Source organism: Zeugodacus cucurbitae, chromosome 3, assembly GCF_028554725.1.
Source record: "Zeugodacus cucurbitae isolate PBARC_wt_2022May chromosome 3, idZeuCucr1.2, whole genome shotgun sequence".
NCBI lineage: Eukaryota > Metazoa > Arthropoda > Insecta > Diptera > Tephritidae > Zeugodacus > Zeugodacus cucurbitae.
In genome coordinates, this window is record NC_071668.1 from 22,221,069 (window position 1) to 22,235,391 (window position 14,323).

At 38.7% G+C, this 14,323-nt stretch overlaps 1 protein-coding gene across 1 annotated transcript; it reads right to left on the reverse strand.

The window, feature by feature from the left end:
- Window positions 1-899: 899 nt before the first annotated feature.
- LOC105218922 (glutamate receptor ionotropic, kainate 2) lies at window positions 900-7,252 on the reverse strand. Its single transcript, XM_011194794.3, has 14 exons — window positions 7,041-7,252; window positions 6,823-6,975; window positions 6,692-6,754; window positions 6,278-6,481; window positions 6,000-6,211; window positions 4,685-4,801; window positions 4,351-4,596; window positions 4,048-4,274; window positions 3,799-3,988; window positions 2,312-2,532; window positions 2,089-2,226; window positions 1,596-2,026; window positions 1,278-1,528; window positions 900-1,211 (listed from the first exon to the last, which is right to left on the reverse strand). The coding sequence occupies exons 1-14, from the start codon at window positions 7,117-7,119 to the stop codon at window positions 963-965; spliced, it is 2,781 nt and encodes a 926-aa protein (XP_011193096.2). The 5' UTR covers window positions 7,120-7,252; the 3' UTR covers window positions 900-962.
- Between the last annotated feature and the right edge of the window lie 7,071 nt (window positions 7,253-14,323).

Here is a 14,323-nt window from a genome sequence, read left to right on the forward strand (position 1 = left end):
CCATATTTCCCTCTACTTCTGTTATCAAAATGACGCCAACTCTAAAAACCATTATACACAGCGAGGTTTTCTAATTTTAACATGATGTAAATATCTTGAAATCACTTTAGACACGTTTAGACATTCACCATCCATCACCAAATCAATCTTTTGTCAACTCACATGTTACTGCTGTTGTTTTTGTAGTGGAAAAAAAGAATTCCTAAGATTTTTTTGGGGCTGCTGTCGCATTTATAGCCTTGGGTACTCCTTCATTTCCTGACTAATTTTATCAGCTTTCAAGGGGCACCGAAGTAATCATCGCCGGCGCATCGTTTCTAAGGGACTCGCCATATATTTTTTTGGTTTGTTTCTGTTTACTTAAGGTTCTAATAGGAAGATGTAGAAAATATGAACTACGATTCTTAAATTTTGTTTAGGGGCAGGATGCAATCGAACTGTTGGATCCAATTGAAGAGGAAAGCGAATAGTCGGAAATAAAAGTGTCCAAAAACACAACTGATTGAGGTGGTAATATTATCCCGAACTTATTTCATATAGATGATGAGCCGTTTCGTAACTGAACCGATCTCTAAGTCATCATTGACATTTACAAGGATGACTTAGTACTGACCGGAGACCAATCAACATCCATTAAATTCTTAGAGATTTCGAGATATGTTTTTGTTCGTCTACTAAACACCTTTCTAGACACCTCCCCAGACTCACGAGAATTTTTTACAAATATTCTACCTTCTTCGCTCTGCCAATAGACAATTCCGGAAAAAATTGACCAATTTTAGTAAAAATTAATATATCTCGATGGAACTTGGTGTACATGCTTTCTGGCACCCATAGCACTAAATTTGGTCTACAGCTTCCCCTCGTTCGTTTTCGTTTAATTACAAAACTCTTTACCACTAATTTATTATCTTCTTTATTTATTATGAACTTTTACTTTACAAACTCCATAAAAAACGGTGCTACATTGTACCTTCTTTAATAATAGAGCCATTCTTTTTTACTTTCTTCTGCGGCAAATCACGTAATTCTTCGCCACTACCGCTTGACTGACGTGAATTCTTCTTCGTTAATGATCGAGTGGTTCTGTTTGAAGAGCGCCTTGAAGAAGCATCTATACTTGCTGTGGGCGTGCAACTGACCGGTTTACGATTATTCCATAAGCGCAGTACGAAACGCATTTCATTCACCAAAACCTCTTTAAAACGCAGCTACAAACGTACAGAAATTTGAATAAATTGTAGATACAAATTTCAGCAAACACTACAATAACACACCTTTTCCTCACTAGCCCTACTATGGCAATGCAGTAAAAATTCCATGATACCCAAAAAGTAAGCGGCGAATAAGCCAAGGAAGAGTGTATAGAAAATACCACGAACATGTTGAAAACCCAAAGCTTCATTATCCTCCTCCTCATCACCGCAGTTCTTCTCACCCTTCCACCATCTATCCTTCAATTCGAATAGTTTGCCCGTTTCACTCAGTTTTAGTATGTTGACACTTAAATTATAACGGTATTGCGCGCCTAAAATTTGTATGAAGAGTGCATAGATTTAAATATTCTTAAAAAAAAAAACGAAGCAAACACTTACCAAACGGTACCGCTATAGCGTAATGCTTTTCACCAAATTTCTCACCAATCATACTCAGCTTGCAATTGCGTTCGGTGTTGTACTCCAAACTGGTTGTCTCCATTAGAAACATATATTTACCGTTATTTTTAATAACTCTATTCACACCCTCCGTGTTATTTTTCATATATACCGAGGGATCTTCATTGTTCATCATATTGTAAGCCATGCGATAGACGGTCTCATTAGATTCGGCAAACAGCGTGTACGTACTGCCACCAGCTATGGTGCCGAATTTAATATCCACCTGTTCGACGAGACTCTTCAGATCCGAAACGTCGTATACCATTTTGGAGCTGGTCAAGAAGGCAGCTAAATTGGCAGTATACGAATTGGGTATGATAACGGCGATAATCCACCATGTAGCGGTGAAAGTACGAAATGGCGCGCTTCTACAGGAAATAAATATATTTAGAATTGTAAATAAATCTATAATATATAAACAGCTATTTACTTCGGCAATATATCGCAACCAGCCTGCATTATGGAGGCCGCTGTTAAATAAAATGTGTTGAATAAACCCCACTTGTTCTCCAACATATCGGGATCTTTATTGCAAGGATGTGGATTTTCCCATTCGTCATCGGCGAGTCTGGCCGATTTATATGTATAAAAAAAATTAGTAAAGACTTGTAATTAAAAGGGGGGACGCCTGCAGTAGTGAAGTGACAGCTTACCTTGCCGAACACACAAACAGAAAGGAAATTACGAATATGGCAACGATGACACAAATCCACACCTCATCTTTGAAGGGTTCCAGAAATTTTAAAAGTTCCAGTTTCTCGTCTTCATTATAGGCCAATATGCCAACGCCGAGCTGCATGAAGGGCACTGTGAAATCTACAACAGTACGACGCGCCTGTGTTATAGTCAAGTCACATATGCCCATATGAGCATTCTAAACAACAACAAAAAAACGCAAAAAAAGTAAAAGAAATAACAGCAGGAAGTGAGTGAGAAAGCGAAAAAGAGACAACAAGAATACTAAGTAGTTTCGGGATTATATAAAGGGTAATCCACTTCGAGGATCCCTACTAAATACTAGATTAAAGATTATCTTTTTCAAATGCTGAAAAACACACGGCTACATTTCAGATGGTCCATCTGTTGAGTCCTATTTTCGATGACTCGTTCGAGCATTTCAACTGGTAAATGTCGAATTCCACGCTTGATGTTTTGCTCCAAGGCCTGAATCGAAGCGGGATTGTCCGCATAGACATTGGAAAAACTCTAACGGTGTGATATCACACGATCTTGGTGGACAATCAACTGTCCCAAAATGTGAAATTTCTTGCTCGCCCAAGTGTTCTCTCAATAAATCTATTGATTGAAGCGATGAATGGGAAGTCGCGCAGTCTTTATTGAAACGAAATGTCGCCGAGATCACGAGCTTCACTTTCATGCATCAAATAGACGGTTATCATGAAGATTACGCGATAACGGTCACCATTGAAGGTTACTTTCTGACCGGCATCATTTTTGAAGAAATATGGAGCGTTTATTCCACCGACCCACAAAGCACACCAAAACGTTGGTTTTTGTGGATAAAATGACAGCTCTTGAATCTCTTCCGGTTGCTCTTCGTCCCAAGTGCGGCAATTTTGCTGGTTTACATACCCACTGAGCCAGAAATGGGCCTCATTGCAGAACAGAATGGGAATCGGATCTTCTTGGAACTTTTCAAGAGCCCTTAGAGCGAAGCGATGTTGCTTGGGAGGGTCGAGCGACTTTAGTTCTTGCATAATTATATTTTGTACGCTTTCAATTTCAGATCTCAACGTAAAATACGCCAAGTCGTTCCATACGTCAATCCGAGATGCTGCGAACAGCGCCGAATCGTCTCTCCACGGTCTTCGTGTACACTCTCAGCTACGGCTGCTACATTTTCTTCACGGCGTGTTGGACGTGGTTTATTCGGACAAATATTATCCAATAATAAATCCTGGGTCGCAAAATGGGTGAGGATGTTGGGAATAGTACACTCGGTCGATTATGTTGACTATCAATTAAACAATACTGAACAAAAAGAACATGACACGACTCATGTGTGAACTGTCAAAAAAAGGCTATTGAAAATAGTACCTCTACTTGGATCACCCGATATAACCAAACTGCCTAACTATATATAAGAACTCAGACGATCTCACATGCTATACGTACGTACATTGTTGATGAGCTCGCCTATAATGCCATCCCATTGTTTAGTCTCTTTATCATACTTTCCGTAGCTATTATCCGCGACAGGCATGAATATATATTCGAAATTCATCAGTTTCGACAATTCATCAATTAAATCGACTGCATAACCCATATACAGTTCATTTCCAGTCACATTCTGACCCACCATTTCGGGACTAGCGTAATTTTTAAATTATTATTTGTGTTTCTATTTGTATTAGAATTAGCTACTTACTTCAGCATAAAATATGGCTCACCGAGACGTGTGGCCACACGATAAACCAACTTCTTCGTCGAGTCCAACTCTATGTGTTGTGGCGTAATTTGGCCCTTTGTATCCCAAAAGGCGATGCCATAATTTTCTAACGGTTCATAGATTTCAATACCGAAATTAGTACGTTGTCCCTCATCGTCAAATTGCAGGTCACTCGTGCGATAATCTGTGTTATTGACACCGGATGTCTGAAAAATAAACAACATGCCAATTTTATAAAACAAATATTTGTACTGCCTGTGTGCTAAGTGTTTAACAAATTACCGCTAGCATCACGCGATAGATGTAACGTCCCATAGGCCACGGTTGCATTTGCTCATAGTCGCTGACATCGCTGAAGTCGCAACGTACACGTGGCGTTCGTATCAGATAGCTATAGCTGACATTTCGTAATGCATTGGCGAAGACGTGTACGGCGTCGTAGAGTAAATCGTGTAGTAGGGTTCGTTTTGGTTGCTCGGTTGAGGGGTCAATGTCGTACAGGGAAGCGAGTTGCCATGCATTCGCGTACTGTAGGTTTTTCCGTTATTTTTTATCAGCAAAATAAGTAATATTTGTTTATGCATATTAACCAGTTATTTATGCTCATGTAACTCACGTAAAAATTTCCATTCATTTTTAGGCGTGTCGCTGTGATATTGACTTCAAAGGTCTCATTTCCTCGCAATTCTTCCAAATCGGCGTTATGCGTTTCCAGATTGGTTAGCAGCAGATTCTGTTAAGGGGTGAGTAAGACATTTTTCTGTTATATTTTAAATCGGTTAAAAAATCGGTCAGCATTTTTCCCTCCACTTCATCTAACAATATTATAATGAAATCAAAACCCCTTGAGCAGCCTATAATTTACATATCGGTAAATAAGTTTAATATAAGAGGATATGTCAGTAAATTTAATTGATAATATTATACTTAGCATAGTGGGTCTTGAGTCTTGAATTGGCCGACATATTCCCCTATACTGTCTTAAACTGCACTGAGTTTGAGATACTTAGGTCCACACCTTACACTAGGCACTAGCATTACGAATAAAGTTAATAGAATCTACCAATGGATCAATAGATCTGTACTATCGGGTTAGGTTTTTTGGCGTCTGAAAGATAAGATTTGGAACTAGGCCATATACTGGACTGAATTTGAGATACTTAAGTCCACATCCTACACTAAGCACTAGCATAACGAGTAATATGAATAGAAACTATCAATCGATCTGTACTATTGGGCTACTTTGTTGGCGTCGGAAAGATAAAATTAGGAACTAAATAATATTCTCAGAGACCACACCCTAGAATATCAATTGACGAAAATATGGACAAAAATAATAGAAGCTTTCAAGTCGTCTGACGTCTGGAACCGACAATTTGTACCGTATTTTCATCTATGAGTCGCAACAAAATCTATCAATTCCGGAAGGGAATGGTGACTGCCGATGGAACGTGGGTCACATACGAACCCGTCAAGCGAAAACGGTCGTGTCCGAATAGCGGTGTTCAAATTCGGGTTTAACGATCAAAAGCAATTTCCTTTGAGTTTGGTAGGATTAGTAGGGAGTCCTCTACGCCCAAATTTTTCCAACCTATACTGTCAACAATAAAGAAAGATATTGCCTAAAAGCGGGCAGGTTCGATTAGTAGAAGAGATTATTATGTTCCATCAGGACAACGCCAGACCACAGACATAAAAGTGACTCGGCAGAAGCTGCGAGACTTTGGTTGAGAGGTTCTTATGCATCCACCTTATAGTACGGACCTAACAACAAGTGCTTACTAACTGTTCCTGTCTATCGCTACCTAAAATAAAACCCTTTAATGCAATTCCTTGGACTAGACGTAGTATGATTGAGAATTCCTCCCATATCAAGACCTCAAATCTCGCGCGAGCCACTGTTCAACTAACAATCCACTTTCAATACTCACATTAAACTGCTCCGTCAATTTAAATTCAATAGAGGTATTCAGCAAATCCACCAGCAAATCCGGTTCACAATCCAACACAATGCGTCGCTCACCTTTTATACTCTTCCACATGGTGCGATAATCATCACCGCGTTGGAATGTGCGCACGCGTACCACATCATTGTGTATCTCACGCAGCTGTATCAGATCCTGCAGGCGAGTCAGTGCTTTTGCTGTAAAATGAAGACGATAAAATCAATAAATTGTTGTTGTAATATTGTATAACGGCATTTACTAACAATCATCAGCATCGTAGACAATCGTAAATTTAGTCCAACCGAATGTTAGTACGATATCTGCATAGGCTTTGGAGAGCATCTGTTGTGTGGGGAAGACATTCAATGTCATCTGATGATTTTTACTCTCCGCCTCTGTCTCCTCGGCGCTCATGTCGAATTGTAGATGCGGTATGCCGGTTGCATTGCAGATCAACGCAACAATATCTAGTGAGAGCGGCGCAAAAATAAATGAGAGCAAGAGAGTGAAAGTAAAATTAGAGACAAAAAATATATCACCTAAAAACAAAAACAATCTGTTGTATGTATATAATCCATAGCACGCGTTCATAAATATATACAATATATACAATCCCTCAACGTCTAGACTGTTTGCTTGCCATAACATGAAAAACACACACCCACACCGCTACTCACCGCTGTCTGCCTTCGCGCTTGGTCCAAAAATAGACACAACACTATTATCGATCAGATCGCAAGCTGCATGCATAAAGTAAATATTTTTGATTATTTTCGATAGAAAAATATATAATTATTTGCACTCAGACCTTGGCGCTGCAAGATCATGCTGCCATCGCTTTCACTGACGCGCCTCACAAGTGGTACCATCTTGAAGTTATTCACTTTTTCACTGTTTATACTCTCCACGGTCGCTATGAAAATCCGCTCCAAATCGAGTTCGCTTTCATAGAATATTGCACCTTAGAAAATTTATATATACTTTTTAATCACAAATATTCCCTAAACATAAGCAAATGGCACTTACCGATATTAATATGTGGCAAAGCCGCAACATTCTGCACGCAAAGGCAAGTTAATGCCACAATCAAGCAATAGTTCCACATTTTATCTTTTAAATATATGTATCTATATTTACTTATATTCAGAAATTCTTTGCGTCATCCTTAGTGCTCCGGCGCTTTTTCTTTGCTTTTCTGCTTTCGTCCGTCCCAGTTGCGATCTTCCAAACGACTAATATTTTCGCCACTCAAAATAATAATTTCCATACAGCATTCTCATCGTGGGGGACCACACAAACATCCATACTCGTATAAATAATTATTAAAGCTCCCTCAAAGCTTTTTGAAGCTTTATGGAACTGAATTTATTTTTGGAAAGCGGCGCATTTCAACCGAAAACAAATGTGCTGGAAATTCGAAAAGATATGTGACAAATATTTTGTGTAGATCTTGGGAAGATTAGAGCATACGAACTTAAGAACTGTAAAAAAGCTTCAAAGCTTAAGAGATCTAAAATAAATTCTGTATGTTAAAGTCGCTATATTTTTTATTCGAGTTCCTTCTCTTATCTAGTATGTGGACTCACTATAACTTATAAGTAATCTGAAAAACTGTCTTAGGGAAGAAGTCTAGTCTATAGCTGTCAAAGAGAACCCATTAAAAGAAAGCATATTTTTTTTGTATTAAGATTACTTTTGTAACCTACAATAATTGAGAGCATATTTGCCTTTCTATTTCCGCTTGATTACTCCAAGCGACTCAAAACTTCATGCCAAGAGAAGTCGTTTTTCACTTAGAGATCTTCTTAACTCCAATAACAACAATTGGTTATGCGTCGGCTACTTCCAAAGTTTGATATTCTACATCCGAAGGAACACGACGTCTCAACCAGTATAGCTAATTCGAATATCATTAAATTGTGTTGATATTGTTTTAAAGTGTACAACCAATCACCCTACCTTATGCTATCGCTGAATCCTTATGTCCCCCCTGAAGAGATGTAGGTATAGTCAATCCTTCCGCCCCATAGTTTAGGGCATTGTTGTTCAATTATAGCTTATTCTGCTTTTAAACTTCCATTTTCTTTTATCGGTGGTATTACTAGCTCTATAGAGCATTCTTATTATCATTAACGACTGATTCCACGATAGTTCATGCATCGCTTGAGATCATCCTATTGGAAGATTGGACTGAATGATCTTAAGTTTAGAGTCATTTCTTAATAGTTTCTAAATAAGGAGTCAAGCACCCCACCACTGCTCTAAACCGACTTATCCCACAGCCATTTTAGGTAATCCTTTGAGAGGATTCCCTTATATCTTCCGATCCCATTTTTAGCTATAGAAATTGTAGTAGTTCTCTCCTCTTTGTAAAAGTATCGTCATCGTCTAGACTGAAATCCTTAGACATGAAATGTTATTGCACGTCTTTAGTTATATAGAGTAGTTCAGCGATGATCTCAGAGAGCGGTTCATTCTTTGTATTACTTGAGCAACTTTTAACGGCATAGAGAGTGATTCTCATCTTGGTTTGGACGAGGAAATCTTGGAAGTCCGCTCATCTGCGTTATGCGTTTGTCTTCTTCCGCTGTAGTAAACTTGAGAACCGCCACAAAGGTTTGACATACATATTCTGGGGTAATAATTTGATTATTGTCAGGCTCATTCTAAAATACATAAAATATATGTGGAGTTTGGTATACTACACGTTATAAGTGATTCTGGAATATTAAACCGATTTATATGCTTTGATGTTGTGATTAAAAGTAATTCCAGAATAATAGTTTAGATAATTAAGAATTAAACAGAAAAGTAAAGTTCTCTCTCGGCGAAACAAAATAAAACTCTACAAGACGCTCATTATTCCCTTTCTGATGTACGTCGCAGAAGCGTGGACGATGACAACATCAGATGAGACGACTCTTGGTGTTTTCGAGAGAAAGGTTTTGCGCAAGATTTATGGTGTCTTAAACATTGGCAACGACGAATACCGCAGACTATGGAACGATGAGCTGTACGATTTATACGACGACATTGACATAGTTCAGCGATGAAAGAGTTCGATGCAGAACCCGCTGGAGGAAGCCGTGGAAGAGGCATTTCCACTCCGTTGGAAAGCCCAAGTTGAAAGTGAACGGAGTGTAAAACGAAGAGATGAATGGCACTCTCTGGTGGATTCGGCTATAACAATTTCAAGCACACTCTTCATCTCGATTTTGTGTACTCTCGTTCGAAGTTTCAAACGAAAAATGGATTTCGGAAAAGAGTTTAAGGATGGCTCAATCCCAAATATATTCTCATTATTTTCCAGTGATCGAATTTGGCTTACAAAAGTCTCACAATGTCCTTTTGGGAAAGAAGAAATTGGTCCACAACCATTCTTTGTACAACTGAATACCGGTTTGTCAGCAAATCGGTCAAGGACTAATTAAAGTGCCGAAATTACACTTAGAACCCTAAAGTTAGCTGCCGGTATTTGACAATTTGTTAACTGAAAAGGTCTAAATCCGACCATAACTCAGAATGAGAAACCAGAACCAACTCTTGTGTCCATGACTCTTTGAAGATATTACTCTAAGATAAACCTAAATCTTCTTGATTCTCACTCGCTTCTACGTGATCAAAAGTAGGCATGAACTTTGTATTGACTAAGTGCTATAGTTTAGGTATATTTAAACGCATACGTTGTATATAGTTAATATTTCTTGGGTCAGAACTTAGCTCTATCTTACTTAGTCTATTCCTTCTATATCACAGTAATTTCAAGTTTTTTTCCATTGCACTAGAAATTGCATCTGAAAGCTATTAGTAGAGAGGTAGAAACCGTTACTAATAAACACATTCGGTGATAACCGTTATTGCTTATACACCGTTTCTTTGAAGTGCTTGCCACACAACGGCAGATTCGCCGCAATATTCGCACTACCCTATACCCTTTGCATTCGCACTTGCCACCTACTGCCGTATGTTGCACATGCCACAAATGCTTAAATTATGCAATTGTTGATTTTTTTACGCCAATTTTTGCTTTCTTTTTCTCCCAAAGATATTATTGTTATTTTTGTTTTCCCAATGGCAAGCAGAAGGTAAACAGATGTGTAATAAAAGTGGAAAATTACCAAACTCATAAATGTTGCGAACCGCAGTGGAGGTGGAGATGGAGGCGATGGTGGAGTGAGTGCAGAAACAGCTTAAGCCGAAGAGCTAAATGCTGGGCCCCACTCAGGCGTTTAGGAAAGGTCGTCACTGCTTGTGGGTGTGTTGCTCTGTTGTTGGCGGCGTCGTGGCGCATTTTACTTGTGCAATTCCGCACACGCTCCATATTGTTGCCATTAAGCGGCCTGTTAGCCCGGATTAAAGTTTGTCCGCATTAATATGAGCCCTGCTCGTCTGCCTCGGCTTTGCCGCAGTGTACGTTATAACTGTGTATTTCCTGTATTCCAAACGAGCACCACACTCAAGTTGTATTGTGCTGATTTGTTTTGCGCTGTGTTCTTTTTACCGTTTTAGCGTGTAGCATGAAAGCTAAGCTTGTGTCAAAAAAGGTAAATGTTGCAAGGTAGAGCAGATATAGTCACATTCAAAGAAAGAAATTGGCGCAAATGCCAACTCCACATATGTATATGTATGTATCAATGCATATGAATGCCGCAACGACCATAAGTCGCCGACTTAAATGTTGTTTACCGTTATAAGCCGCATGTGATGAAAGTCATTGCTGAATGTTATGGCAAGGCAAATAGTTTTGTTTCTTTTTTTGTGTTTTCATTTCTCCTAGTGATTAAATGTAGTGTGCAGCGGATCAAGTCTCATAAGCAAGTAGCATATTTGCTTTCTCTCTCTTTTAAGCCCTACTGCGGTGTATTTTGGTTTTGTTCTGTGCTTACGCGCAAGCTGGCTATGCTTGCTGTGAATGCATATTTTGAGGATTGAACCATAATCCAGTGGTTAGCTATCTTATACTTCTTCTTCATTGGGTCTTTGGCATTCGTACATATATATTTGTCGAGTTGGTACTTCAGAAGTTGATGACACTTCCAACCTTACTCTCAATATTTTAAGATAATCCAACAAAGACAGCCAATGAAGACGTATGCCACAACTTCGGAATTATGGTTGGACCACCATCAACTTAGCGTTCATATTATATATGTATGCCTCTCCGATAGTATTTCTCTCAAGAACTGCAACCGCCGCTTGACAGGATATAGTTAGATATATAGGTAGATCTCGAAGCTCTTTCGTTGATTTAGATTGTGATCTGGTTTCCACGACTCTATTCACCAGAAGAAAGTTTCAATGTGTTATAACGGACTCTCTGGGAATAAATCCAAGTATAATTTCCCCACTTGATGATATTTGTTTCATAAATATTCAGGGAACGGACGGTTTCAATTAATTTTCTTTGACAGTAATCAACGAGACCTGCTTATATAAGTCGTAATCTTGAGATTATCCAATCTGTGTTTATAGCGCGGTATTCTGCAAGGTCTGCAGCTGTTTGTCTGCGTTCTATTGCTCAGATTCTGCACCATATTACACCCTTGTCCTATACCCGATGTTTAGTAAGGCCTTAAACTTCTCCCTTGACATCCTATTACTCCACTCTCTAGTATCCGGAGTTCTGCAAGGCCCAAAGCGTATTATGATTTCCAGGTCCGAAACTTCATAACTTCATAACTTCTTCGTCAGCTTGTTTCCTCTTAGCATTTGCTGAGCTCTGGAGCTGTATAACTTTAGTAAACTTAGGGTTAGGTTAGATTAGGTTAGTCTGGTTGGCCAAAGACTTTAGTGAACTTGGCTTTTACGTAGTATTTTATTTAACCCAAAAAAATAAGGATTTTCAAACCCGATTCATTTTTGAACTACGTAGTTAACAAGAGTTTTTGGTTCGAAGGCCCTTTCGCCAACGGTAGCACTATTCAGTGAAGTTAATATTAGAAAACAGGCATCCTAAAAGGGAAGATCTGAGTTCCGTCGGTAGTACTCCTTAAAAGCAAAGGGTTTAAAGACCCGGACCATAAAAATCTGGAACAATCCTTGTAGGCTTCTATAATCACTAATGTATGAAGCTGTAGGAGTAGCACTATCTATTTTGAGCTGAACCACAAATCAGATCTTTCATTCAAAGGTTCAAACAGAAATCAACATCAACTCCTTTCAGTTTTAGTGTCTCGAACATGTTAAAATCACTTACAAGATGTAGAAAATCGGTAGAGACTTACTTTAGGATACCCAATTACATCATATTTCGTGTATATTCAGGTTCTATCTCCTAGATATATCTGTGTTTGATTTAAAGGCCTACTTAGGGTATTTATTCGCTGGCTGTGTGTTCACACCGGCAGACAGTCACTGTTCTGCCGCTAGATCCTTTGGCCTAAAGTAAATCGCAAGAGGTGAAGCCAACTTTTCGCCCTTGATTGACCTTGCCCTAGTCATTGGAGTTCTAACTGGCCATTGTCCCTTCAGGATTCACGCTTTCAAACTTAAAATTTTACCGAGTTCTAACTGCAGAAGCTGCTAGGAAGAGGTAGAATCTTACAAACACTTCCTTTTGGATAGCCCCGACTTTGCGAGGTCAAGGCCAAAGTTCCTTGAATCTCAAATTTGCGGATACAGAAGTGAAAAACCTCTCCAGACTTGTGTAGGTTCTAGGCGCTTGGTCGATTCTTAAAGTTAAGTGAAGGGGTTACATGTTATGGCATCACAAAGGACTGTTCTTAACTGCCCTTGTTTCCTTTTTTAGGGAGCAGCCTCCGTACTTAACCTAACCTTACCTAACCTAATCTATAGAACGTATTCTGTGCCATCCGGACTTAGGGTTCCTTTACTTCTTCTATCGACCCAAACAACTTTTTAATCCACGTGAACGTCTCACTACCGAATCTTTACTTAAAACCTATCAACAAAAATTGCATATTTTCAACTCGTTCTTCTAGCATTGTTTTTGCAATTGTCGCATATGCGAAATGACTTCCTTGGACCGTCATTATTCATTTTTATTAAATTAAATATAATTTATGCTGAGTGGTGAAATATGTTGATTCCATTGGAGGCCTGCCAACGAGCTGCTGTTGGTACTCGTACACAAACATGTAAATGTGTATGTATTTGTCTGTGTCGCTGCAGAGATTTTAAGCCTAGCATAATGCAACCTTAAGTGCTCGCCTTCAAGATGCCACATTTACTCTTCCAAGCTTTTACTCAAACAAAGCGTAGCTCTTTGCAAGAAACTGTTTGTGTGTTCTTGGGTGTTTGTGGCATATGCATAAGCGCACATAAATTAAACGTTGTCATTCACAAAGCAGGTGATTTATGCACAGCCGCTTTAATGGAACGTTTGGTCCTCTGCCGTTCTACTTTTCGGACATTCTTTTAAATGTTGACAACAATATTTTTTAACGGGATTAATATGCAGTGTGCAAGTATAAAGGCTCTTCAAAGGAGTTGAATTAATTTTGTAGATTCTTACCGTCTTAAATGGAAGGTCTTTAATATAAGAGGGCTCTTTTACAGAATATTTTTTTGCAAGTTTCATTGCGAATACTTTCAGATTATATAAATAGCCTTTCATTCGGCAACATCCCTTCGTAACATGTTTGAGCTTCGCTCTCTAATCAAAAAAATGTGGAATGATGACTGGTCATCATCAACTTAGCGTTTATATATGTATACCTTTCCTAAAATCTTTCTCTCTAAAGCTCCAACAGCCACTTGACTGGATATATATAGCTATATAGATAGATATTGCGAGACAACTGAAGCTCTTTCGATGATTTAGATTGGGATATAGCTTTCACGACTCTATATTTTATATAAATAATCTTCTTCCATTCGGTCACTCCTCTGCTAACCATATGTGAGCTTCGCTCTCAGAACAACAAAAAGTAAATGTGAGCACAACAACACAGCAATTCTGATCTTCTCAATGCCAGAGCGTATTCCTTAAAACGATTTCGGTTCACTATTATACCAGTATATTCGGTTTATACCAGTTATTTGTTTGATCCAGCAAAATTTTAAGAGAGTTCTTGACTTACCGATGATTTATATACTCAAATGTCCTTTAAGATAATACTATCAATAAATATTTACTGTAGGTAGTCTCCTTCCTGTATTATAGCCTTTTCACACGGGAACTAATTGATCAATTAGCCGGCCTCTGCTCGAATAAAACGCTGATTAAGATCGATTTCCCACACAAAATAAAAATCTATATTACTTTTTAATTGCATTCCACTCGACTTGAAAATGAAATGAAACACACTACTCGCTGCTAATAATAGAAATCAGCTGATGAAACTTAC